The sequence below is a fragment of the Diceros bicornis genome, chromosome 29 (assembly GCF_020826845.1).
Source record: "Diceros bicornis minor isolate mBicDic1 chromosome 29, mDicBic1.mat.cur, whole genome shotgun sequence".
NCBI lineage: Eukaryota > Metazoa > Chordata > Mammalia > Perissodactyla > Rhinocerotidae > Diceros > Diceros bicornis.
The window spans coordinates 39,159,275-39,186,244 of NC_080768.1; the positions used below are offsets into that span (position 1 = coordinate 39,159,275).

The 26,970-nt window shown below is 39.3% G+C and overlaps 1 protein-coding gene across 3 annotated transcripts in view; it reads right to left on the reverse strand.

Annotated features, from left to right (window-relative positions):
- Positions 1-26,090, reverse strand: part of KAT6A (lysine acetyltransferase 6A) — a 113,765-nt gene extending 87,675 nt beyond the window's left edge. The window contains exons 1-3 of one of the 3 annotated variants that reach the window (XM_058525291.1): positions 25,995-26,072; positions 23,710-23,866; positions 22,547-23,463 (exon numbers count right to left, since the gene is read on the reverse strand). In XM_058525291.1, the coding sequence (XP_058381274.1) occupies positions 22,547-23,146 (600 nt within the window). In that variant the 5' untranslated portion in view covers positions 23,147-23,463; positions 23,710-23,866; positions 25,995-26,072. Of the gene's footprint in view, positions 1-22,546; positions 23,464-23,709; positions 23,912-25,994 lie in introns of those variants that run through there. The other 2 variants (XM_058525290.1, XM_058525292.1) reach the window with 2 other exon arrangements.
- Between the last annotated feature and the right edge of the window lie 880 nt (positions 26,091-26,970).

Genomic DNA, 26,970 nt, shown 5'->3' on the forward strand with positions numbered 1-26,970 from the left:
CCGTAGCATGATCAGTCTTTGATGATTTTGTTGTTGTTTTATTTTGGGGTAGGGCAGAAATTACAGTAATAAGACAAGGACAGATGAGAGGACAAAAGAGAAACAAAAAAAGTAAGAAAAAAGAAAAGGATGGGGCCAGCCCCGGTGGCCTAGTGGTTAAGTTTAGCATGCTCCACTTCAGCGGCCAGGGTTCAGTTCCCAGCCACAGACCTACACCACCAGTCTGTCACTGGCCATGCTGTGACAGCGGCTCACATACAAAAAGAGGAAGATTGGCAGTGGATATTAGCTCAGGGCGAATCTTCCTCAGCAAAAAAACAAAAGAAAAGAAAAGGATAAAGTGGGGTAGGGAAGACAGCAGATTAGCAAATATAAATATAAATAAATATATATACACACACACACACACACACAAAATAATCCAGAGATGATACTCAATTGGGATGAGTAACGTCATATACAAGGGAGATAGAAACTGAAGCAGAAGCTGGAACAGTGTGTGATCCAATAACATAGTGTGGTACATGCAGTGATTAACTTTAGTTACAAGTTCAGGATTAGGTTAGGTTTGATTACAGGTTCAGGTCTCTCTAATTAGCTGAGGAATTATTGTTCATAATTCTTCAACTACTCATCCTTAAGCCTCAAGAGACTCTATTTCAAATGGTTTAACCACTGCATAAGGCAAGACATTAAGGCAATGAGGAGAATAATGTAACAGAGTAGCCCAGAAAAATGTCAAGTCAAAGTTAGTTACTCCACCAACGTCACCCACAAAGACATATCAAAACCTATTGATCCAATGACATATCAAAACCCACCAGTAATCTGTCCAATGAGCTCAGAGCCATGGCCTTGTGACCCTTCTGTACTACAGAGAATCCTGACTCTCAAGCTAGTAGTCCTGTGCTAGAATAAGCAGGACTGCGATCCACAGCCAGATTCCTTCAGCTCCTGTGAGCTGGCAGAAAGCAGAGCTGGGAAGCAAGGAGGGCTGATGAATCAGGAGGCAACTATACAAACAACTTTCCAGATACCACAATAGCATTCAATGGCCAATCTCAGGTGATTAACAACATCAGACACACAGGAGACACTTTGTAACTGAATACAAAGCCCTTCATGCCTTAAATTCAGGCACAAATTACTGTCATTCATCAAACAATATTTGTCTGTGAGCAATATGGAGACGAACACTTTATCTTCAAGGTGCTTACAAATTAGTAGATCCAGAAAGCTTTCAATGCCAATTCACACCTTCCTGTACAGTTTTACAAACATATTTCAACTCCTGGAATAAGTATTATCCTATCTTCTGAGCAAAGAAACAGGTAACAAAAAAGGCTGACCTAAACATGTGTATTTCAAGGGTACTTTTCTTCATTTGAAAGTTTTTCTTGAAAAAAAAGGATTTGGACTTAATTATTTTGTTTTAAATATCTTTTTGTCCCTTCCAATGCCACAAACAACTGAGTTGAACATCAGTTGATCTATTCCTACTCCAATAATCCAAACAGCCAACAAGTCTGATGTTCATACAGGAATTAAAAGATAGCAAAGAAGTTTGCCCCTGGATATACAGTCAGACCCTAGAGACAGGCTTTCCAATTGAAATAGATTGGCTCTTTTTTTCCCCTTGAAGTAACTCCCACAGATATCTTACTGCAAATGCAGACAAACACAAAGACTCTAACTCCCATCAACGACCAAAGGGCTAAGTTCTGAAAGATAATTAGAGCTCCAGAAAAAGCCTAACAGTAGTTTCCTAAAGATCTTAAGGTCAGTAAGAGGTGGGAGAAGTGGGGTTGTTTTATAAAATAGGTTCAGTAAGAGAAGTTAAAGAAGTGTCAAGTGAGGATTCCACAATTCATTTAATATGCTTATGTGAACTATGAATATGCACTGTTTCCTACACTCATTGTGACACAAATTCCTCTGTTCTCTGAACACATATTCAGGAACTGGTGTACCAAGGAAGCAATTTGGGAAACACAACTCCCTTCTACTTACTGTTTTAAAATTAGTAATAAAAGTGAGCAGTAAAAATTAACAGCAAGGTTTATTAGTCAAAAATTAATTAAGCCTTTTCCTTATAACAAGTATTCACACACAGTATTTAACAATCCTTTTCAAAATAGTATATTTACATATGCATATTCTTGAATTCAAAACATCAGCATGAACACACAAAACACTTTTAACATTTCTATAAACATAAAACAGATTGAGATTAATGGTTACAAATACACAAGTGTAATATCCATAAAATAAGAGTCAAAGAGAACAGCAATTTGAAAATGACTAAATCTACTATTTAAAAAAAGAGAGGTGCTTGTGAAATATGAGATACACAAGTAGATAGCTCTACGATAAAGGGTGGGGAGGGACAGAAGAAATTTTTCTCCTAGAGTAGCACTTAAAGGTTAAAACTTTATTCTTAATTAGGGGGAAGAAAACATTTACAAGCCTTCACATTTTTAAAGATAGTAAATACAACAATTTAATGAGCAAATACAGTTGTTCAAAATATATTTTGTATGTTACTAAACTATCCAAACGACTTTGGATCTCTGGGGTGGGTGCAAAAAAATATTAGCATTGCATATACTTCCACTTTCTTGCAATTTCTTTTTTTGTTGCCAAACTCTTTTATTACTTAAATTTTTAATATAAACTAATTGAAAGTGCTCTTATTTAGACTTTTTTATCATATATCTTGTGCACACAAAAAAGAAAAATGTATGCAAAATTAATAAGTATCCTTAAACCTTTTCTGAATTCAGAGTTCATCTCTCCTGAATCACTTTTCTATTCAAAGCTGTCAGTCCTCATTTTTTGTTGTTCTTTTCTTGTTTTTAGAGTACCATTCTTTGAACCAATCAGGGTGTCAGTGATGCAGTATTTCTGAAAGACCATTTCACTCTAGTCTCCAGCATTTTCTTCCAAGCTATTGACCCCATTCTGCAAGTTTGGATGCTGATACTTTCTTGATCTTACCAGAAGGTGTCCAGAGAAGGTTTCCGACAAATCAGGACTCATATTCCTTCCTCATATGATCCTAAAATGGTTTGTGGATCTCCAAATTTTTACCAGTTTCTCTTCAACAGTTTAAAACACTGCTTCATTAAAAAGATATCATAAGCACTGTTTGGATACTTGAAAGAGACCACTTTTTAGTTGTGTGTGTGTATAAGAAAAAGGATAGTCTGTTGTGAAAATAAGGAAGTTGTCAGCCTTACTGTTGACTCATCTGAGAGCGGGTTATTTATCTCTATTATAATCTGGCACTTAGTAAGCACTCTACAAATTCAAAGGTCTATTGAATGAGCCCCCAACATTCTCCAGTCAGCTTGATAGCGCTGAGATAGTAGAAGTTCAAGCATTTTGTTCATTTGTTCAACGAATATTTCAAACTATGAAATATTTTGACAAATATTTTGGCCCCTTGACAGACACTGAGAAATAAAGAAATAAAAGGTAGCCCTTGCTTTTAATTCCAGTAGGAGAGGCAAATAAGAAGACTATCATAACATAGGGAGAAAAATGTCATAGCATCAGCATGCCTAATGTACCAGGAGAGTATGTGTTATGTTCATAAAGGAAGAAAATCACCTCACCAAACCAGTAATGGTAGTGGGTAGGTCAAGGAGGCTTAAAAGATGAGTATTAGCTATTTCTGTTTTTGTTTGGAGGCATGTCTAAAAGAATGATATCTCAAGCAGAGATACATACAGTACATATAAAAACTGAAAGGCAAGAGTGTGATGCCTACAAGGAACTGCAATATGTTGGAAGGCAGAAGGTTAAGAAGAGTGTGGCAACAGATGAAGCTGCACAAAGGCTAAGGAGCCTGAACTTTATCCAGAAGGCAACAGAAATCCACTAGACTTGAGGATTCTAAACAAGGGGAGGACATGATATTTTAGAGAAAGCAATTAGACAGAATATAGAGGCGAGCTCCAAAAGTCTAGACTGGGGTCTGCTAGAAAATAGAAGCTCCATGAGGGCAGCGATTTTATCCATTTGGTTCACTGCTCAATCCCCAGCACTTAGAACAGTACCTACCACATGTCATGTATTATTAAATATTTATTGAAGGAACGAAGAGAAACCAGCTGAAAGACAAACGCAGTAACCCAGGAAAGAAAAGAACTAAACTAAGGCAATGGGAGACAGATATGGGAGGTAGGGCTAAGGCTGCTAAACAGCAATTACTTTATATATGTTTTTGCTTGTCAGTATTTAATGTCACCTTTCCCTTCTACTAATGCAGCTCACACAGGCTCACTGTATTGTAAATTCTAAGTTCTGCAAAAATACAAGTCTACTAAAGGGCCACAAAAATGTCATAGAAAATTGTTTCTAGTGGCAATATTAAAGAAATCAAAATTATTTAATTTACAGTCAGGACTATAGTCACTCTCCATCTCTGCTGAGGTCAGAAAACTATTTCAGTCAACATTTACCAAGGGTTCAAAATATGCAGAGCAGGGGCCAGCCCCGTGGCCTAGTGGTTAAGTTCGCGCACTCTGCTTCAGCGGCCCAGGTTCAGTTCCTGAGCATGGATCTACACCACTCGTAGGTGGCCATGCTGTGGCAGCAACCCACATACAAAATAGAGGAAGAGTGGCACAGTTGTTAGCTCAGGGCAAATCTTCCTTAAGCAAAAAGAGGAAGACTGGCAGCAGATGTTTGCTCAGGGTGAATCTTCCTCAGCAAAAAAAAAAAAATATATATATATATATATATATATGGAGGGCAAACTACTAGCTTAAACTGAAACAAGATGAATTTAGCTTAGAGATAAAGAAATTCCTAACCAAGAGCCAGTAACATCTGGTTAATTGATGAATGTTAGCGTCTCCTTCTCTACATATCTATAAAGACAACATATAGACATTTAGGGGAAGTCATTAAATCTTCTCATCTGCAAAAATAAGGGTTTGGAATTGAAAGAATTCTTAAGACTTTTAGTTCTACAATTAAATGATATTTCTTACCTATTGGGGATAGGCCTTACATTTGTTTGCAGGTTATTTTGACAGTGCTTCTTTTTTACTTGTTTACCTCCAAGAACATTTTAAGATTCTTATGTGCCAGGAACATTTTTTCTTAATTTTCCTCAGTACATAATAAACTGCTCTGCAGGCAGGTCAGAGGGAGGGAAAGTAAGATCTACTGATGGCTTACTATTTACCAGTGCTATACTAGGTGCTAGCAAATAGTGTTTCTTAACATCTCCAAAATTGTGTACAGTATCATAATTCCACAAAGAAACCGAGGGGCAAAGAAGTTAAACATTTTGCCCAACACCACACAACTAGTTAAGTAGTGAAACCAGAAAGCACACTGCAGAACCCAAATTCTATTCGCTACCCTAAATGATGGTAACTGATTTGGGCACCCAAGGACATTGATCCTCTTCTGTCCGGGAATTACAAATTTTTCAATATTGACCAGAAAAAGCAATTTATAGAAATGCTTCATTGCATAGCTATGTTGAGATTACCTAACCCCTTCAACCTGTCATGGCTTCTTTCCCCAAATAATAAAAGAGAAAAACAGGCATTTGTGCTGCCCTTAGGAGTACTAACTAAAATTCTAGAGCAGTAGTTCTTTACCCTTCTTTTCCCAGTGATACACACAACAAATGACAATCACATGCATGATATATTCTCCGGGTATCCCTAGGTACATAAACAACACACGTTCCTAGGTAGCATATTTGAATGCAAATGAATCAGTGATGTTATTATAAAGGTAAACCACCTTAATCTTTTAAATAGTCATTCTTTATTTTAAATTATTTTCAACATTTCTTACAACTCAGTGTAATACACTGCTGTTCTAGAGCAGGGATGGGCAAACTATGGCCTTCAGACCAAACCCAACCCACCACCTGTTTTGTAGTAAAGTCTTACTGGAACACACACTGGTTGGTTTACATACTGTCTACGGCTGCTTTGCACAGAGCTGAGTAGTTAAGTCAGAGACTAAATGGCCCACAAAGCCTAAAATATTTACTACCTGGCCCCTTACAAAAAAAGTTTGCCAACATCTATTTTAGACTGACAATCAATTCAATCAAAGCTCCACTGTACACCTATTGGGAACTCAGATGTCAATACATCAGACAAATTAGTTTCAGTATCTTCATAAACCTGTTAAAAAAGCAGTTTTGTACTTAGATTCTCAGAGTTCCCTGGATTTACCCATCACCACTTCCTATATTTCTTATTATTACTTCTTCGCCACTTGACTGAGAGCAAAGTATCTATCTAGCGCCCCTGTTATAATCCCAGTACCTAGCATGGTGCCTGGAACATAGACATTCAACGGAAATCTGCTGAATGTTTGAAAATAAGCGTATGATTTAAGACAATCAGTAAAGAGTAAAGGAGAGATTCAGTCCTACAGAAACTTGCTACTCAAAGTGTATCCTGGGGCTGGCCCAGCAGTGTAGCGGTTAAGTATGCGCGCTCCACTTCGGCGGCCCAGGGTTCGCAGGTTCGGATCCCATGCACGCACCAAGGCACCACTTGTCAAGCCATGCTGTGGCGGTGTCCCATATAAAGTAGAGAAAGATGGGCACAAATGTTAGCCCAGGGCCAATCTTCCTCGGCAAAAAGAGGAGGATTGGCATCGGATCTTAGCTCAGGGCTGATTTTCCTCACAAAGAAAAAAAAAAAAGTGTATTTTATGCAGCAGCAGAATACTTGGGAGCTTATTAGAAATACAAAATCTCAGGTCTCATCAAAGGCCTAAAATTGCATAAATTTGAGAAGCAGTGCTATATAACATGGTGCTTAATTATATTAAACGCATTAGTTTGATTCCCAATTTGGGCCAGGTTGCTTTGCCTGCTCCAAGGCTTCATCCTTACCCTAATCTTGAGCTTCAAGACTATTTTGACAACTTGAACAAAGGAGATACTTTGTGTTTTTTGTTCTTTTATTGGGGGAAGAGAGAGACATTGAAACTAAAAAATAAGGCCAAATGGGGAGATTGTTCATGTATTTTGCTTATTCCAAAGGAATATGACCAGAGAACATCCATCATAATTTAAATGGATTATAGATTATATGAAAAACGCTTTTTAAACTATCTAGGTGTCTGTTTCTACGTCCTGTTAAAATTGATATGTTCATGAAAACTTTAAATAGTCTCAAAATATGATGGCAATATTTTGTGGGTTAATAGATCAGTTTTTTTTGTTTTGTTCTGTTGTTTTACTGGAGAAAGGAAAGGGAAGTCAGCACTACTTTCTGCAGTTTATTTCTGAAGTGAAGGCTAAAAATCCACTGCAGCTAGCACCTGCTCAGGCTAAAAACAATCTTTAAAAAGGTAGTTCCTTGATGAATTTGGTGATTTAGGTACTATTACTATCCCTCTTTTACAGAAAAGAAACTGAAGCTCATGGAGGGTAAGGTAACTTAAAGATCAAACAATAAGTAAATGATAAAGCTGAGATCTATGCTCTTATATACTCTTGTATAAGCCCTAAACTAAACACAATTAGTGTTGCAATAATTCAGGGAGTACTTGAAACTACTGCATCAATTCACCAGAATTTCAGCTTATCTCAACTCTGAATTCAGCGTTTTTTTCTTCTGACCACTCCACTAGCTGCTACATTCTAATTTCTTGTGACCTAAATATAATACCTAACATATAATATTTATTCAAAATTATATAGGTTTTCAAATACAAGTACTACATAACATGCACCTAAAAAGACTGACAAACAAGGACATACTAAATCATCTATTAAATAAGGTTTCCCTGCCATCAGTAGAAAAGCAACAGGCTAAGATTTTTATTTCGGGGGTGGAAGACTCATCTACAGGAGAGAAATCTATCAATATAGGCCGCTGCTTACAAGAGAGACTCAGCATAAAAGACCTAGATATTTCTTTTTTTTTTTTTAATTTATTCCCCCAAAGCCCCAGTAGATAGTTGTATGTCACAGCTGCACATCCTTCTAGTTGCTCTACGTGGGACGCGGCCTCAGCATGACCGGAGAAGCAGTGCGTCGGTGCGCGGAATCCGAACCCGGGCCGCCAGCAGCGGAGCACGCACACTTAACCGCTAAGCCACAGGGCCAGCCCATGACCTAGATATTTCTTAAAGCAACATAACAGTTAAAAAAAAAAAAATCAACAGATTTCTGATTACTTCTAAGAATTGTATGCTTTTAAGTGATCAGGCTTAAGACTTAAGACGGCCTAGTAGCAGAAATATAGATCAGAGGTTGCGCCTGGTCCCTAGGCTGGGAAAAGCAAACTCCAACGAGAGTGAAAGAATGGAGTCAAAAATGGAATAATGATTTTTTTATTTATCAGACTGCCAAAAATCAAAAAGTTTGATAACACTGTGCTGCCAAGGGTATAGGGAAACAAGTACTCTCATACACTATTGGTGAATCTCTATGGAGATAAATTTAGAAATATCAAAATTACAAAGACATACACTCTTTGACCCAATTATTCCACTTCTAGGAACTTATAAGTAAAATAATGTACAAAGGAGGTTATTCAATTAGCACTGTTTCTAACCAAAAAAATTGGGAACAAATGTCCATCGGCAAGGGACTGGTTATATAAATTAGGGTACACCCATATAATGGAATACCACCAAGCCTTTTATGTACTGATATGGAACACCCTTTAAGATATACGGTTAAGTGAGGAGAAAAAAAGAAAGTAAGGTGCAGAACAGTATGTTAGATATGTTCTCAACTGTGGCAAAAAAAAAAAAAAAAAAAAGGGAAAAATGCATGTATCAAGTGATTGCTTATATACACAGAGAATCTCTCTGGAAGGGTAGAAAAGAAACCAAACTCACTGGCTGCCTTCCAGGAGGGAAACCAGTCTGCTGGAGAACAGGAGTTAGAAGAATACTTTTCATGGAATACTCTTTTGTACTTTTTGAATTTTATGTACAAATGAATGCATTATCTATTGGGAAAACACAATTTCTTAAACTTTTAAAAATACTATATGGATAACAGAGAAGAAATATTACCCTGAAGGAAGTAGCGAATGGTACTTTTCAGCTGAGGTACCAAACATTTGCAGAAGACACCTGAAACACTCTCTCTCCTTTTAATCTACAAAGGCTATAAATTTTGAGAGGATAAATGGTTCAGCTTCTAAGTTTATTAAGAGAGTTAATACTTAAAAAAAAAAAACAAAAAACCTAATTTCTATCATTCCCCCTTTCATTTTAAACCTGACAGTTTCAAGTCAACAAACATTTTCTGAGCATCTTACAAAGTGCCAGGACCTAGATACAAAGATTAATAACATGTTAAGATTTGATAAATGGTTTAACAGATGTATGTAATAAATGCTAAAGAAGCACCCACTTTTTTTTTTTTTTTTTTGTGAGGAGATCAGCCCTGTGCTAACATCCGCCAATCCTCCTCTTTTTTTTGCTGAGGAAGACGGCCCTGGGCCAACATCTGTGCCCATCTTCCTCCACTTTATATGGGACGCCGCCACAGCATGGCTTGCCAAGCAGTGCGTCGGTGCGCACCCGGGATCCGAACCAGCGAACCCCGGGCCGCCGCAGCGGAGCGCGCGCACCCAACCGCTTGCGCCACCGGGCCGGCCCCTCCACTTTTTTTAATGCTCGTCATTTTCATGAACAAGAGGCAGCCTGAAGTAGCTGAAGCAGTACCGGGTTTGAAAGAGACCTGGGCTCTAGTTCCGTTTACTCCCTTAACTAACCATATCATTCTGCATAAGTAAAACCTGGCCGTCATAGCGCCTGAATTGCCCACCTTACTACAAAAGTGTTAGATCAAAAGAAAATACATGTGAAAGCAAAATTCTTTATAATCTGTGAAACACTTCAGAAACATGTTATTACCGCCCATATGAAGGTTTGGGGAAAAAGACTTTATTTCCCTTTTTCCTCCTCTAGCTTTCTTGGCTGAAGTTAAGAGTCCTCTGCTTAGATGAAGTCCTCAGAAACAAAACTGTATATTTTTATCGCTCTTTCAAAATCAGTAGACGATGGAGCCAACCCACTTGTAAAGCATTCAAAGAAAGTAAAAGCTAAGTTTTTACTTAAAATTAAATATCTAAAGTCCAAAACAGACAAAAGCAGGTATTCAATAGCAACTAAAAGTTGGAGCTTGCACAGCACAATAACCAAGGCCTTGATGCTCTTACACTGAGGGTTAATGAGAGCAACAGGAAGCCTAGGATGACAGCAACAAGGGCAAAAACGGCCAATACTGAGTGGGGCCAGAAAAGTGACAGTTGTGGTTGTCATGCTGGCAGGCTTCCAGTCATCTTGATATGCTTTGTCAATGCTCTCAGTTTGAAGTTGCTTGTTTAAAATCTTGGCCTATTCTTAGGCAATGAGAGGAATGTGTTTACCTCTGCCACCACTGATGTGTTCCTCACCTTGTAGAATAATTCTTCAGATAACACAAATCCTTTCTTCTACCAATAAAAGGCAAAACCAAACAAACAAAAAAGATAAACGTATCCTGCTGGCTTGGAGGTTACCCTATCACATCTTAACCATCAGCTCAAAGAAAGCATGATACCAAGTATAAAAGCTGCTATTAAATGCAGAAACATATAAAATGCTAACTAATGTTTGCTGGGGAGGGTAATGACTTCAAAACCAACATCTAAAAGCTAGGCATGTGATTTAGTTTTTTATTCATATTCAATTAAACATTTATTATGGGCCTACAATGTTTTGCTTCTAGGCCTTTGTACATGCTGTTCCCTCTGCAGGAACCAGTCTCTTTCCCACCCCACCCATTTGCTTCCCCACCTCACTAACCTCTCACATGTGACTTCCTTTGAGAAGACTTCCCAGACTTTCCCCACCCCCTCTGCGTTCCACAGCACTCTGTTTTACCCCATCAGAGCACTCATCACTGTGTGTGTTAATTACAGAGACTGTATCTCCTTCACTCAGGACCTAATCACTGTGCTGGCACCTGGAAGATGTTCAATAAATACTTGCAAAGCATACCAGACATTGTGCTAGATAGACGGGGATACAGAGATGAAAAACAAGATTCTAAATTCACCGTCTAGTAGGAGAGACAGGCTAAAGCAACAGTACAATGTAAAATGGGCTATGATGGAGGTATATGCAGGATTATCAGGGGCATGAAGAGAGCTAAGTCAGCCTGGAAGGAGAATGGGTGATAAGGAAAGAAGAAACAGAAAGAGGATATGCCTAAGCTAAGTCTGGGCTAATAAGAGCTAAATAAGAGCTAACCGGTGCAGAAGAGAAAAGGATAATCATTCCAGACAGGAGAAAAACATAGGAGCAAAAGAAAAAAAGGTGGATCTGAAGAACTGCAAGTAGTGTGGAATGTGCAGTGGTTCTCAAATCTCCGCAGGCATCAGAACCACCTGGAGGGCTTGTTAACATACAAGTTGCTGGGCTCCGTCCCCTGTCTGTGATTCAGTAGGCCTGGAATATGGCCCAAGAATTTGCATTTCAAACAAGTTTTCAGGCGATGCTACTTCTGGTGCCAGGACTATGCTTTGAGAACCACTGGTAGAGTGGAACAGAGGGCATATGAAGAAACAGCAGTAGACAAGTTTGGAACAACACGGGGGATAAAGAAGGGGGTTAAAAATCATACATACTATGCCATAGAATTTGGCAATGAAGGATTCTAAGCAGAGGAGTAAGTTTAATTTTAGAAAAATGGTAATAATAGCTAACATTTATAAAGCATGGGACTTTGTACTGTCCAGTAGCTACTAACCATATGTGGCTATTTCAACTAAATTACAATTAAATAAAATTAAAGGTTCAGTTCTTCAGTCAACTAGCCACAATTCAAGAGCTCAATAGCCACATATGGCTAGCAGCTACTGTACTGAGCACAGATACAGAACATACCGTCATGGCACAAAGCTCTATTAGATTACACTAAGGTATACTAACTCTTTAAATCGTCACAACTAAATTATGAGATAGGCACTGTATTATCCCCATTTTATAGAAAGAAATGTGGTAAAGAAAGATTAAGCAAATTACCCACGGTCATAAAGCAAGTAGTACCAACATGGGATGCAAACCCAGAAGGTCTGGTTCTTGAGACCATGTTCTTAACCACTTCTTAATAAGGTCATTCTTGGCAATAATGTAGACAGGAGGGAGATGATATGGGAGGAAGGAAAGCCAATGAGGAAGCGACTAAGGTAAATCAGGAGAGAAATGATGAACACCTGCACTAAGAGAGTAGCAGCTGGAATGAAGAAGTTAATCAAGAGATGTTAAAGAAGTAGAAGAGAAAAGACTGGGTATGGACTAGTAATGAATCCACACAAGGTGCAAGTGAGATGCAGAAGACGACACCAAGGTTTCTGTTTTAGGAATCGGAGTCAATGGCAAAGCCTCTCACCACAGTAAGAAATCAGAAGAGCAGGCTGGAGGAGAGTGATAAATTTCACCTGGGTCATCAAGAATTTTAAGTGACTGAGATAAGACACTACACATTGGGATATACAAGTCCAGAGCTCAAAAGAGAGGTTTGGATTAAGATATGAATTTAGCAGAGAGGAGGTAAGTCTAGAGATAACTCAGAAAGGTTGAAACAGTGAGAAGTGGACAAAGAACAAAACCTTAGGCAATCCAACATTTCAGATACAGGCAAAAGATAAAAAGCCAGTCAACTGAAAATGAATTACCAAGAAAGATGGGAGGAAAAGGGGAAGACACCTAGGAAAGAATTATCACAGAGGTGGAGGGAGGAGAGAAGGGTCAACAAGTCCTAGATGCTGCGAAGAGGTCAGGTAAAATAAAGCCTGAAAACTGTCCACAAGAACTGTTTCAAATGGTGCTCAGGTCCAGAGGGCAGACTGCAACAGATTTGGAATGAACACAGACTTTTCTCCAGGCAGTTTCAAAATGAAGGGAAGGAGACAGACAGGGTGTACATGGAGAGAAGAATCTGGAGTGATGTTTTTTGTTTGTTTGTATTCTAATTTGATGGGAGAGACTTCCCCATGCTAAGGGGCAAAGAGTGAAAAGACTGGGGACATTATTGATGGAACAAGGCCCCTGACACAGGAGACTACAGGATCTTGCACATAAATGGAGAGATGAGCTCTAGACAAGACACTTCTTTCATGCCCTCTGAAAATGCAGCAACAGAGGTAAAAATAAGTACAGATGTATTTAGGAAAGTGTGGGAGGGGCATAAGTTAATGAGCTCAAATGGCTGGATAGATTCTATTCTATGAAATAGGATATGGGAGTGTCTGCTGAAAATGAGAAAGGCAAAAGGATTCGAGGAAATATTGAACTGCTGCAGAGAGAACAGACTACAGACATAGACATACACCTCCAAGCAGAGGAGAAAGCTGAGATTAGATGCCACAAATTTGTAAGTGGCACCCCACTATGTGGTTTGTGCAATTTTCTTCAAAACAATACACAGTCCCATGTAGGAGCAGGGAGAGAAAATGGTTGGCTTAATTTCAAGGTTGGGGTTTGCCAATTAGATGCAGGAGTCAAGTGAGTAACTGAGGTCCACAAGGCCCAGCAATTAGAAGAAAAGTATCCGAGCGGTGGGAGGGAAGTATCCATCAGAATCACATAGAGAACCTCCTCTGAACTATATACAGTATGAGATCTTGAGATAAAAGAGCAGGTGCAGTAGGAGTGAGGCAAGAGAAAGGTGGAAGATTAGGGCAGTTATGGTCAGAGAGCAGGATAAAACAAAATTTAGGTTTCCTGAAGTACTGTTCTGTCCAGGGTCCAAGGTGTGTTCATGAGAGTAGGTGTTATGTTGTTTCACGTATTTGTCTGAATTTCAATTACTAGGTAAAAGCTGCTGCTTCTATCTCCTGACTCCCTCACAGCTCCCGCTACAGAGATGTTGGTTCTAAGCGTCAGAGCAGTGGTTCTCACCCCTAGCTATACATTAGATGCACATGGAGACTTTAAAAAAACAAAACTGAAATCTGGGCCCTACTGCTAGAGTCTAAGTTAATTGGTTTGGTGTTTATTTTTTAAGGCTCCTCAGGTGATTCTGAAGTGAATTTAGTGTCAAGAACCACTGCTTTAGACAGAACACGGCTTTAAATGTATGCTATAGAATTAAAGAAAAACTGACTGGCATGAAAAGAAATGAAATAATGAAAACAGGAAAATGGTGAAAGAGGATCTAAACCCTAAGCCAGATATTTAAAGATATCCTGAACAGAAAAGCTGGGAAACCATTAAAGCACAGCATCACACCCAACACACAAAAAAATGTAATGTTTCCAAGAGTTCTGTTACAGGTTCCAGAAAACTCAGGAGTCAAATGCTTCACTGTAGCCAATGACCAAGAAAAAAGAGAAACCTGCACTCTACTAAGCAGAAAGAATTGAAAACCAACAGTCAACTATATAGTTCACAACTCCCTGGAGGAAAAAGCAGCCTATAGTGTAAGTGTGATAACATCCCCACATACATGGAATCCACCTCTTCTGCACAAAACGTAAATGGTAAAGGAATCAGCTGTCTTCTTTCACACATACAAAGATTTTCAGTTTTTTTAGCTGCCAGATTTTATGGTTTTACCAATAATCTTAAAACCACCCCATAATTCTATAAATAATTGTCCCCAATCTTAGCTTTATTTGCCACTATTCTAACGTATTTGCTAAGTTTTACGACAATGTAAAAATAATGCAGAGATGAACTGTTGGTCAGTCATAAAGACCAAGAAAGACAAACATGAGCTGTTGTCTGCCTCCTTTCCTGTAAGGTTTGTTTACTGGTATTACAAATCACTCAGAACCAAGACACTATGTATAGATAACAATAAGTACACGCCTAGTCCACCTATCTTGAACGCCTTTAATAAGAATTACTTCATTAATTAATAGAAAGGCTTGTATCTCTCTATCTCAGTCTTAAGAATTTTAAGTTCTAACCAATTACCCAAGTCACTCAGAGGTCATCTGTGTTGTAGACTTTCTGAAAATCAGATTTATTTGTAAGGGGACATTTTTTTCCCCAAAACTCAAGGAGTACTTTTTCTTCCAGCATTAAGGTAGCTCAACATGTTCTCCTTCTAATATTTAGCTAAAAACATTAGAAAACTCTCATTCCTCTAATTTGGGCCATAAGAAAGCAGACTTTTTTCCCCAAAAAATTGTCTCAACTTTCTAGAGTGTACAGCTATCTTCAAACACCAAAACAAGCAGATTTACATATTTGTGGTTTACAAAAACCACCAAAATTCTCTAGATCAGGGTTTATTCTATGGTTTCCATTAAGGAAGAGAGTTCTAGCTACATTATTTTATACTCATTGCTCTCTAATACTATAAAGGAGAACTACAACCTAATGAAAAAAGCACAGAATGAGAAGGCCTCACCACTTTTCCCCGACATAATTAACTTGTTGCGTGGCACTGAACAAGACACTTAAATCTCTTTGGCCCTCAGTTTCTCTATTTGTGAAATAAGATTAGAATCACTGTTATCCACGATTGCTACTGGCTCAAAATTCTACAAAATGCAGAAGATTCAATTCTTTTCTTATAAGAATTTATCTATATTTTGTAATCATAACATAATTCAACTATAAAATACACCTTAACACTATAGCCAGACTTATTTTTTTCTTAGCAGGTCTTTTTTTTTTTTTAATTGCTGGCAGTTAAAAACTATTTTGACCCAGAATGCATTCTGCAAATCTAAATGCTACACTACTATAATCTCTATGCTGAATTTCAACCATTAACAAACTAGTGCCATAACTAGAAACTAGTACAGACTGTTTCTTCACCTCTTCCCTAATGAAGTTGAAAGCAATGCTTGGGACTTGAATTTACAGTTATGTACAGTGCTGATGAAAGCCATCTGTTGGGAACTATGACTTTCCTGTCAAAGGAAAAAAACAGAAGAAACAGCCTAGATCCTGGGAACCAGCTGCAGCTGAATGAGTCCTAATCCTGCTCCAGCTGGGAAAAGCAGAATGCTGAAGTCGCTACTGGTCTAATTCATCTGCTGCAGATCCTTTGTGAACTGACTCCACCCCCAAGAAGCCAATTGGTAAACAAGTTTATCAGAATGAGGGAGGCTCTTAATAATTCCTATATGTAACATTTATTTCTTTAAAAGATTTTAAATCAGTGCATGAAAAGTATTCATTATTGTAATTTTAAGAAACACTTCCCAGTTCACTAGAAAAAAAATTTAATTCTACTTTAACCAGCAAACTTGGCCCCCAGATTCAGTCCTCTCACATAGTTAAGAACCAAGTCAGTGTAGAAAATATACTTTCTCCAATATTCTAAACAGAAAGAGGAAAAAAAAATCTGTCAAGGAGATTCTTACAACCTCAAGAGGCCTGGAACAATATAATTTTTTTTTCCAGATTCATCAAACAGTTCCTGTTACTATTCGTTTTCATAGTATTAAAGGTAAGTATAATGTGAAAAAGTACTGACCTATATGTCAGGATGAACTAGTAAGGATAAGAAGAAAGAAAATGTCTTTTGCATCCATTCATTTCCCATGTGGTGTTCTATGAGAAGTCATAATGAAAACTTGTATTATTAAACATTATTAAATAGCTATTATATAAATACATTATGCCTATAAAACTTAACCATGTAAAGTTCTTTTGAGACTTCTATAAGAAGCACATGTTAAAGCACTCAGAACAGTGCCCAACACATTATTAGCCCTTAACAAATGTTAGCTATTAATAGGTTTCTATAAGCAACTGCTTACATTCCCTTGGCCTACTGATATAGGGCAAAGAAAGAGGTCAAGATGGTTAGATCCTCTAGATCTCACTCCCAAAGCAATTTGTAGTATCTGGTGTCTTCATTAATTTCTTCCCTTTATTTCAACAATTTGTTAAACATTAGCCCAAGAAGGAGTAAAGTGCTAGTAACTGTAAGTATAAGAAAAATGTCTAGGTTGTGTGCATTGGCTGGGTATAGAAGTTTTGATTAGCAATGGCTAAACCAAAGGTTGCTTTAGTAGCTCAAGTTTTCTTTCAGGGTGTGTTATGGGCTGAAAATTACCAAAATGCACAGAGCTCATAGGCTAACCAGAAGACCAAAAAAATATCTATACAGTTGATTGTAGTTAAACATATAGTGCATTACAAACATATGTCTGCCTGAGTTATTTTTAAATTTCTGAATTTTTTTTTATAACAATAAGAATGCTGAGACAAAGTCAATTCTTAAGCTCATTTATACTTAATCCACCTCAATGACTTGTAACAAATATTTATTTCTAGCCAGCTTCTCCTCAGGGCCCAAAACATTTAGAATCACCAAGAAATGGCATAAAAAATGATGTAAGAAATGTATAAAAAATATAATTATTGAGATCAATCAGTTACAAACTTGATAATACTAAAAAATCTACATTATCCATGTCCGTGCCATTACTTGAAAAATAAAGTCAACTACACATGGTTATAACAATTTTCTCTAAAATAATCCTCCTTTACTTAAAGACTGATACAGTTGGCAGCACCATCCATTCCCTCCTCCACAATGCAAGAATTAAAACTTGCAGTTTAAAAAGTTTCCCAATAATTTATACCATAAAATACGGTTGCTTGCATGCTCTCATAAGGAATCTTATACACTTTAAATTGAGAACTTTTTCCACTTATTTACTACTAATTTATCTCTTCTCAACTTTTTTGTAGCATCTTTTGCTTTCAGAAGGTTTTTGGGTTGCTGTTTTTTGGGGGTTTTTTTAAGTGATCATTCTCTCAAGAAGTCAACACATCCCTGAATTTAACAGCATGGACAATTACTATAAAATATCATAGCAACAGGATATCCAGAACTGAAATTACCAAGCTTACATTTATACACAATTTTATAATACCACTATTCTAACACATAAAATGTGAAACAATTTTGCCATAAAGGCCATTTACAAACAGCTAAATCAAAACTTGATCATCTTAACTCTCAGTAAATTGAAAATATATTTCCATTCTAATTAGTATCTCTATATCAAAAATCTAAGTTCCTGTCAAAGCCCTCCTTACTCTATAAATTTAAAATGCAAAATTCCAGTAACACAAAATAATTTGGACTCTACTAAGAGCTTACTGTATTGAGAAATAATTTATAACAGAAGGATATAAATTTATCACTTGGTCTTTCTGCTCCAGGTTACCTAGCCGGGTAATAATCTAAACAATAACATTAGTTACAATATCTTCTCCTCCCTTTCCAACTGGAATGCTTCAGCAAATTGTAATTCTGTTCCACAATACTACTCCACAGAATAACAACACTTTAATGATTTGGCTGATTACCATAAAAGAGTATAGTTTTCTGGACTAGTAACATGGAGCATAAGCTATATATATTTCAAGTAAATTATTCTAATTCATTTTACACATTCTGTGAATGTGTAAAATGAACCCAGAAGTTTGAAATCAAGGTGAAAAGTATTCATGAAAAAGAAACAGATCCTTCCAAGACTCAGTGTCTAAAGATAATTTTTTAAATAGACCATCACAATCTCAAATAATAATTTACCTCACCCAAGAAACATCTCCTTATTTCTCAGAGATTCACACTGCCTAACTGTTATGAAAAAGTAATAGTGAATGTAAAAAACTAAAAGTTACATTTCATAAACTAAAAAAGGGTTCCAAAAAAATTTATTTCACATCTCTATGCCGTCTGCCTTAACCTTCAACAGCACCTAAATCCTAAATGCACTGTTCATGGTAGGCTTCTAAATGTTTGCTGAATGAATAAGGAATAAATGAAGTAAATGAACAAATTATCTTATAGTAATATCTATATTTCATATCTATATTTCAAAAAGAAAGAAATTTGCAAGGAGGAAGTTGTTATTTAAGCCAGTTACACACTATCGCCCTCATCTATATCCCACAATTCAAGGTAAAGCAACATTTTGTCCCAAACGAAAGCCAGGCAACCAATCCCAAACTGCAAATCAGAAAACTTTAGTGACAACTGAAATGAAAATTAATAAGCACAGAAATTATCTTTAAGAAAAAAAATAAAATGTCATGTAGACAAAACTATTTTTGGATGGACCTCAGGTATACAAAACTACATTATTCATAATCTTCAGTTTCTGATACATTCTTATCACTGGTTCAAAGTCAGTTTTATAATTCATTCTACAATAGAGAAAAAAGGGACACAAACAGTGAAGGAGGGGAATGTGTCCTTTCACAAGTGGAGAATGTGCTATGAAGTTAACACCAAGAACATTCACAATTGTGTGCCTGAGTGCAGCAATAGGCATTATACATAACTTCCAAGAGGCAGTAGGTATAGCTGTTACAGACTCTGGAACCAAACTGCCTGAGTTCCAGCCCTAGCTATGTCACCTAATATCTCTGACTTGGAGAAGTTACTGAGCCTCTATTATGCCTCAGGTTTTTTATCTGTAAAATAACAGTACCTACCTCACTGAGTTGTATGAGGATTAAATGAGTTGATATATGTATAGCTTTAAAGTAATGCCTGGCACATAGTAAAGACATCATTAAGTTAAATAAATAAACTCACCATAAACTACCACACCCTAAAGTTAGCTCAATAATTTCCCTTATAACATGAATAAAACTTTTAAATGACAGTATCCCACGGATTCTCCTCACTATTTATCAATGTGAAAACACACTTACGTTCAAGTGTCTTCACAAAAACTCTTAAAAATACTTCTACACAGCTGATCTCACAGAAAAAGAACAAAAACCACACAGCTGCTGAAAATCTAACATACAGTTCTACAGTTCTTTCCAAAGGTTAGTATCGGAAAAAAATAAGCAAAATGTTAGAATTGATATAGAAAAAAGTAAAGAGGAACTTGCTCAGGTCACTCCATACAGTCCCTGAATTGCATCTCTCACTCCACAGCTAACCAGGCCAATAGATATATTTCCATTCCAGAGAAGATAATGCCATTTCAGTTCCAAGTGCCTGGCCCACAGCAGGTGCTCAGTAACTATTTGCTAAACTAATTAATGCCTAAAAGTGAAACTACTTCTAGCCTACACTTCCCTTTCTCCATCACTGTCAAAGACACTCTGGATAATTTTTTTAAGAATATCTAGAATTATAACAGCAAACCAATCAATTCCACAAAGGAACTGATCGGAGGGTTTAAAGGAGAGAAAAGACAGCAGTTAAAATACAATAAAAGGAGCAGCCACATAATCTGTTCAGAGGAGGAATAATTCTTCACCTTAGAGTTTGTTGTATTATGATTTTGAATGCGAGCTTTTCATATTTTGGGGGAAAGTCACTCAGGAAATTCACTATTGAAAATGACTCCATTTAAAAATATGTAACAGGGCCAGCCCCGTGGTTTAGCGGTTAAGTGTGTGCGCTCCACTACTGGCGGCCCAGGTTCGGATCCCGGGCGCGCACCGACGCACCACTTTCCCGGCCCTGCTGAGGCCGCGTCCCACATACAGCAACTAGAAGGATGTGCAACTATGACATGCAACTATCTACTGGGCTTTGGGGAGGGAAAAAAAGGAGGAGGACTGGCAATAGACGTTAGCTCAGAGCCGATCTTCCTCAGCAAAAAGAGGAGGATTAGCACGGATGTTAGCTCAGGGCTGATCTTCCTCACAAAAATAAAATATATATATATATATATATATATCTAACAGCTCTCATCAACTTTAATTTCATAGCTATTATCATGAAATTAGTTTTCCAATCAGACCAGCACACATGCATAGAGGTCTACTCAATGAAACTCAATTTTCCCAAATTTAGTTACTTCAGTTAACAACACTATATATTAAAGTTATAAAACCAAAGAGATATTTCTAACCAAAGTGAACCAGCAGATCTCTACTGGATTAAATTTTTTTTAATGCAAAGGTCTTGCTTTTGTTTGCAGCTCAGCTGCAAAATAAGGACAGTTGGATTAGATGGTTCTCAAGGTCTCTCTCAAAATCCTAGGGTGATAGGACTCAGATTTGTCCTACATTGTACTATACTGACTACCTTTCAAAAATATGCACAATTGACATTTTATGTATGGCTAATATTTTTAAAAATTAAAATATCTAATTCAAGCAAGGGAAATTATAATAAACACAAGCACCCAGGTGTTCTAACAAGAATTTAGAATACTCAATTCACAGATATGACACTGAATTCATTCTAAACTATAAATTATTTCCTGTTTCCATGCAGTTAACCTGTAGATCATTTGCTAACAGCTGTAGGAATCAATCATTATATTTCATTTAACTTCAGCCACATGTGATCAAGAAACAGTTCTTACAGACAGGAGTTCTTACAGTACTGAACTACAGAATAAAGCATTTTAGTCACTTGCCCACCTTGAATTTTTTAATACCACACTCTTAATAAATGCTCAAATGATACAGAACCATTTTATGAATGAGATTCTCTATCAATTCATGACTCTATCAGAATCATTTTAAGGGTAATAACAGTATGATAATGTTTCCATTTCAAAGTTCACAGGGAAAACTGAATGCTAAAATGGATCTCTAAAAACTTCATCTCTAAAACTTCATCAAAAACTTTTCAATTGCTATTTAAACAAAAATCTGTTAGGTGAGTTATTAAACTGCAATAAATTTAGATCAAATCTCAAATATTTTAAAATACATTCAATGTTAACTCTACAATCTTCTCATCCTAGAAGTAGCCTCCATGAACTTAAGCAAAATGAAGATTATTTTACTATTATATACTAAGGTCTGCAACAACTTAAAGTACTACCACTCTCCACAGAACTACAATTCAAAGCACTTAAATTTACAGCTAAGACACTAAATCAACGTGAAAAACAGCTACTAACAAAATTCTCCTCAACCTCGAATAACTATTTAAGGGCCAAAATTCACTGTTAAGAACACATACTTTCAACTGCACAAAATAGCAGCATAAAACACACAACACAGTCAAGTATATCATCTGTGTATCAAAACTCCCAACTACCCCAGAACTTAGTAAAGGGTACAGGATACTGTATTCCTGACCCATAAACTTACACTTGTCATAAATAATAACATTTAGCACTTCATCATATGTAAAGAATAATACACGACAGAAAGTTAGAATACCAACAGCAGAAATAAGAATTGCTAAATTTGCTTAGCTACTACTATGGATCAGGAGAATCAGTCTCATTCTTGTCTAATGATAATATGCAAGAAAATGAAAAAAAGAAAAAAGGTTCTTAGAATCACCTGCTTGTTTCAAATTCAAGTCTCCATCAACTTCCAGCACTAAGGTATCAAGAACTTTTATCTAACAGTTTTAAAGTTTTTAATTCTAACCTAAATATGTTCTTTTAGGTAGATCAATATTCTACACTTTGAATCTTAGGCGTCAAATATTTCAAAGTATCAGAACAATTAGCATCTATTGGGTTGTCACACCTAGAACTCACCAATAAAAAACTAGACGTGATCATCCCACACAGTCCCCAAACACAAAACTTGAAAGTAACTTCTATATAACTTGCTAGAAACGTGAGTTTGTAGCATGCTACATCAGCTCTACCAACACTGATGTAGACACTATTCTTACCTTATCCTTTTCATGTGGAAGGAGTGACACTGGAGGTAAAGAGGAAAGAGACTCACAACTTTCTTTCCCATCCACATTGGTTGCTTTAGTGTTGAGACGATAAAGAGGTCCATCTTTAAGGAGTCTGCCGTGGCCAACAGCGCGTTTAATAGCCAATCGTAACTGCTGGTGAAAGCCAGAAGCAGCACTGCCTCCAAATAATGCAGACACATCCTTCTGACCTTTCAAAAAACGTTCAATGCTTTTCAAAGTTGAGCCACCAGACTCTGCCAAGCCCTCAACCGCCCGCTTGATCAGTTTATTCCAATCTACATTTTGTTTATTATCCAATTTTCCATGGTTTCGAGGTTTAGGAAGTGCTATTCGCCCAGGATTATCAGGATCTTTATAGGAATTGAGTCCTTTGTTTGAGACTTTTAAAATTGTTCCATCTTTAACACTCAACTCCAATTGTTCTAAAACAGTTTTGCGATCCAAGCCATGGGAAGAAGACACTGCATTACATATCCTTTCCTCTGAAGGACGCTGTTTCTGCTTCTTCACTTTTTTGATGGCCTCCAAAATCCACTCCGTATACAGCGGGTTAGCGAGTTTTACCATGGTGAAGGATTCTGTATATCCATAGAGTCGTTATCCCTTATCCTGATGCTGAGTAAGTTTTACACCATGGAAAACAACATTCTCGGAGGCTGGGAACCAGTTAACCATAGCATACAAGTTTTCTGGCCTGAGTCCTTCCTTCTTTCACAAAATAGAGTGCCTCCCCACTTTTACTTTAGAAACCAAAACAACCTGTTATTTGAAATATCTTCAAACTTCCCAATAAATTTCTCAATAGCACCACACATGGGTCTCTTCATAAAGTTGTAAAAACTCAAGAACATCTCATTCCCAGCAGAAAAATGTGTATCTTATGCCTGAAAAACAATTAAAACAAGATCAGTTTTCTATCAAGGCCCATTTTGTAAATAAGCATTAACTGAAACATCCTAATCTTTTAAAGCAATCAAATACCAAGTGTTTACTGAGCACCTGTAGGAGTTTTAACACGTTTCTATCAACATTCCAAAACAATCATGTATGTAAACCACTGGAATAAAAAAGAAAAGAAAAAAAAAAAGATGAATAATTAGGATACAATGAGGAAACAAGATGAGACATACCATGAATGACCTTAGGCTACAACTAACCAGAGGGGTGCTGCTATTCTGTACTCCACAATCTCTGCTCACCAGTCTATGAATTGAAACTCTTCCTTGACATCTTTCCCCAAGAAACTATTCAGCACTTCAACAAATATCTGGATTAGCAGAAAGAATCCTGCAATGAAAGTAAGAGTGAATCTTTCATCTTCCAAAATTCCAGACATTGAGACTGGATAAAAACAGTCAACAAGATAGCAGAAAACCACTGAGAAAATTTTAACTATTTCATATATTAACAGAAACAACAAAGACAATTACACAGACCAAGTTCATATTTTAAGAATTTATTACTTTAAACATTCCAAATGGAAAGAAAAATAATATTGGAAATAGTCAAGTGTGAAAAGTGCTTAAAGAATTTTAAAATAATCCAATTTCCGTCAAATTTTAACAATTAAATGCTGATAGCTTTTCCTAAACCAAACTAAAATACCATTGACCAATAGACTGGAGGGAGTAACAACTGTCACAGTGTTCACAACCAATCTACAGAGAGAGAAACAAGAAATGAGAAAGGCCCAGAATCACTGCGTTCAAGTGCACACACTACATATCAAGTGTACAGTACAGAAAAAAAAAATGTATTGCCTGTTTACAGGTCTAAAGAGGAGACTATCTCATAAAAATTCAAGATTGCTGTCCTGAAATTAACATTAATGAATACGACAAAAACATAAATATATTGCCCCTCCAGGATCAAAGTCAATATCCTTCTTTAAGACAAAACCTGGCAGATACCAATCTTTTTAAAAATCACCAAAATAATAAATCCTGAATCTAAATAACTCCTGTGCCTCCAAATATAAATTTAACGAGTGTTTTTTAGAAGGTCTGCTCTTATTCTAAAGCATGTACATTACAACATAAACAGTGCTAGAAAAATGGCTCCCGCAGCAATTATTCTTAAGAGTGACATTAAAAACCAAAAAGAAAACTAACAGATACCAGGAAAGCGGTAGTATTAACTCTGATAGGAAAGAAAAGGCTGCAGTAAACACTCAAACCTGAGCCAAGATTTATTTTTAAATTAGCAGACTAAAAAGAAGCCCCCTGAGAGATCTATGCCTCATTTTGGTGAGAGCCTGGAGAGGACAGAAATCATCGTATTATTACTCCAAGAAAGTTTATTATGTAGAAATTAACGCTAAACTAAATTAAGCTACAACCCGAGTGTAAGAAGCTGGGAACGTCCTAACTGAGAAAGCTCGCAGGTAAAAGAATGAATGACAGTGGCTCATTGTCTCTCTGGCCCGGGCTGTCACCAGTCTCCAGGTCCTCAGAAAGTGAAGCGCCTGCAGACTTGAACTCTGCAAGTACCCCCGCGGCCTCAGAGAAAGCACTGCTTGCTTCCGACAGTCCTGCCCCGGTTTCCATTCCCCAGCCCCAAACACATCTTCGCGCTCTCTTTGTAAAGTGCGAGAAACTTTAAAAACTTGAAACGGCACAGCCCTGCGCTCGCCAACCGGGTGCTTCGCGGTTCCCATCAGACAGCACAGAGCCCGAGCACTAAGTTAACAATGAAATCACGTGCAAGAGTTCGGAGCCATGCATCTCCCACTCGCAGCTCCCCAAGCCCACGCTCCACCGAGGCCAGTCCAAAGGCGGCGTTCCGGGCGCCGGCGGCCGCGAGCCTGACAGGTCGGGCGGCCGCGTCCACTCGCCGACACTGACAGGCGGCCGCCGCCTCCCCTCCCGGCGCCGGGCTGTCAGCCCGACAGACACAACACCACACGTGCTGCCTCCTCCACACCACAACACCGCCAGCCTGTCACCCCCGCGGCCCCCGCGCGCGCCACAGCCGGAGAGCGAGCGCCCGAGCGCGGGCAGACGGGCCGGCCCGGGGCGGCGGGCGCAGGTGGGGCCGCGCGGTGGGCGCGCCCCGAGGGACAGCGGGCGCCGGCACAGCCCAGCCCGAGGCTCCGCGGCCTGGGCCGCGCGCCCAGCCGCCGGCTCCCCCAGGCTGGGCCCGGCCCGAGCGGCGGGGGCGCCGGGCCCGCGAGCGCCGGGCGGGCGGGCGGAGGCGCAGGGCCGCGGGGCGGGGGAGCCGGGCGCCGGCCGGGCGCGAGGGGGCGGCCGCGGCGCCCCAGCCCGAGGCCTGGCGCAGAGCAGCGGGAGGCGGCGCAGGCCGCGGCGGGGCCTGCAGCGGCCCGTCGACCCCGCGAGGCGGCGGAGCGGGCCCCGGGGCGGCTCAGCCTCGGGCTCGGCGGCCGAGGGCGGCCGGGGGTGGCCCCTCGGCTACTTACCGGAGGGAAAGAGAGCCGGGATCCCGGGGCCCCGGGCCGGACCGCGGAGATGCCCCAAACTGACACGGCCGCCATCTTGGAGACAGTGAGCTCCGGCCGGGGGGAGGGGAGGCGAGGCGGCGGAAGAGCCGCGGGGGGAGGGGAAGTGTCGCGAGGGAACGGCGGCCTGGGGGAGGGAGCGGGAACAGCCGGGAGGTAGGCGAGGGGGAGGCGGGAGGGGCAGTGCGAGAGGGGGGCGGCCGAGGAGCGGGAAGAGCTGGGCCGAGAGCCGGGAAAGGCCGGAGGGCGGGGGGGGGCAGGAGGGAAGAGCCAGCCGGGCGGGTCACGTGGGGCCGGTACAAAAGGCCAAAGCCAGAGTGGGAGGAGGACCTGGCGGGGCTGGAGGCCACCAGCTGGGGGCTCTTTCTCGCCTTTCTCACGCGGTTAGGTCAGGCGGGTACCCGGGAAAGAAGGAGACGGTGTGTCCCCATTACACAGCTGGGGACACTGAGGGCAGGCGCATGGGTGGGGTGGCTTCAGTGTGGCACGGAAATCCGGTAGCAGATGGGAGCTGAACTCTTGATGGCGTCTGTTTACAGTGAGCAGATCCTCCCTCCCCGCTTCTGTGCGCTCACCCCACTTCTACGGCGACTCTCCCGGAACCTGAGGCCGGGAGCTGTGGGCGAAGGGCCGGGAGGAAGTTGCCTCCCTTTATCATTCCCTTTCGGCTCGCACCATCACCCCGCACATCTCACCCTTTTTGTAAGCAAGAGTAGGTGTGATGAGGAGGGGGAAAGGGTAGAAACTTAGACACTCGTGTCAAGTCCTTTCTCCACAGTGACGTCATCCTCCCCACAACTGAGAGACTTGTTGGACCTTACCAGAGCCATGTTTATAGGAAACAGCACAGACTTGCACAAGGTCACACAGCTGTTTCGTGGCACACATCTGAGTTTAGAGCCTAGATCTGTCTTATTCCAAGGCCTGTCTTCTACTC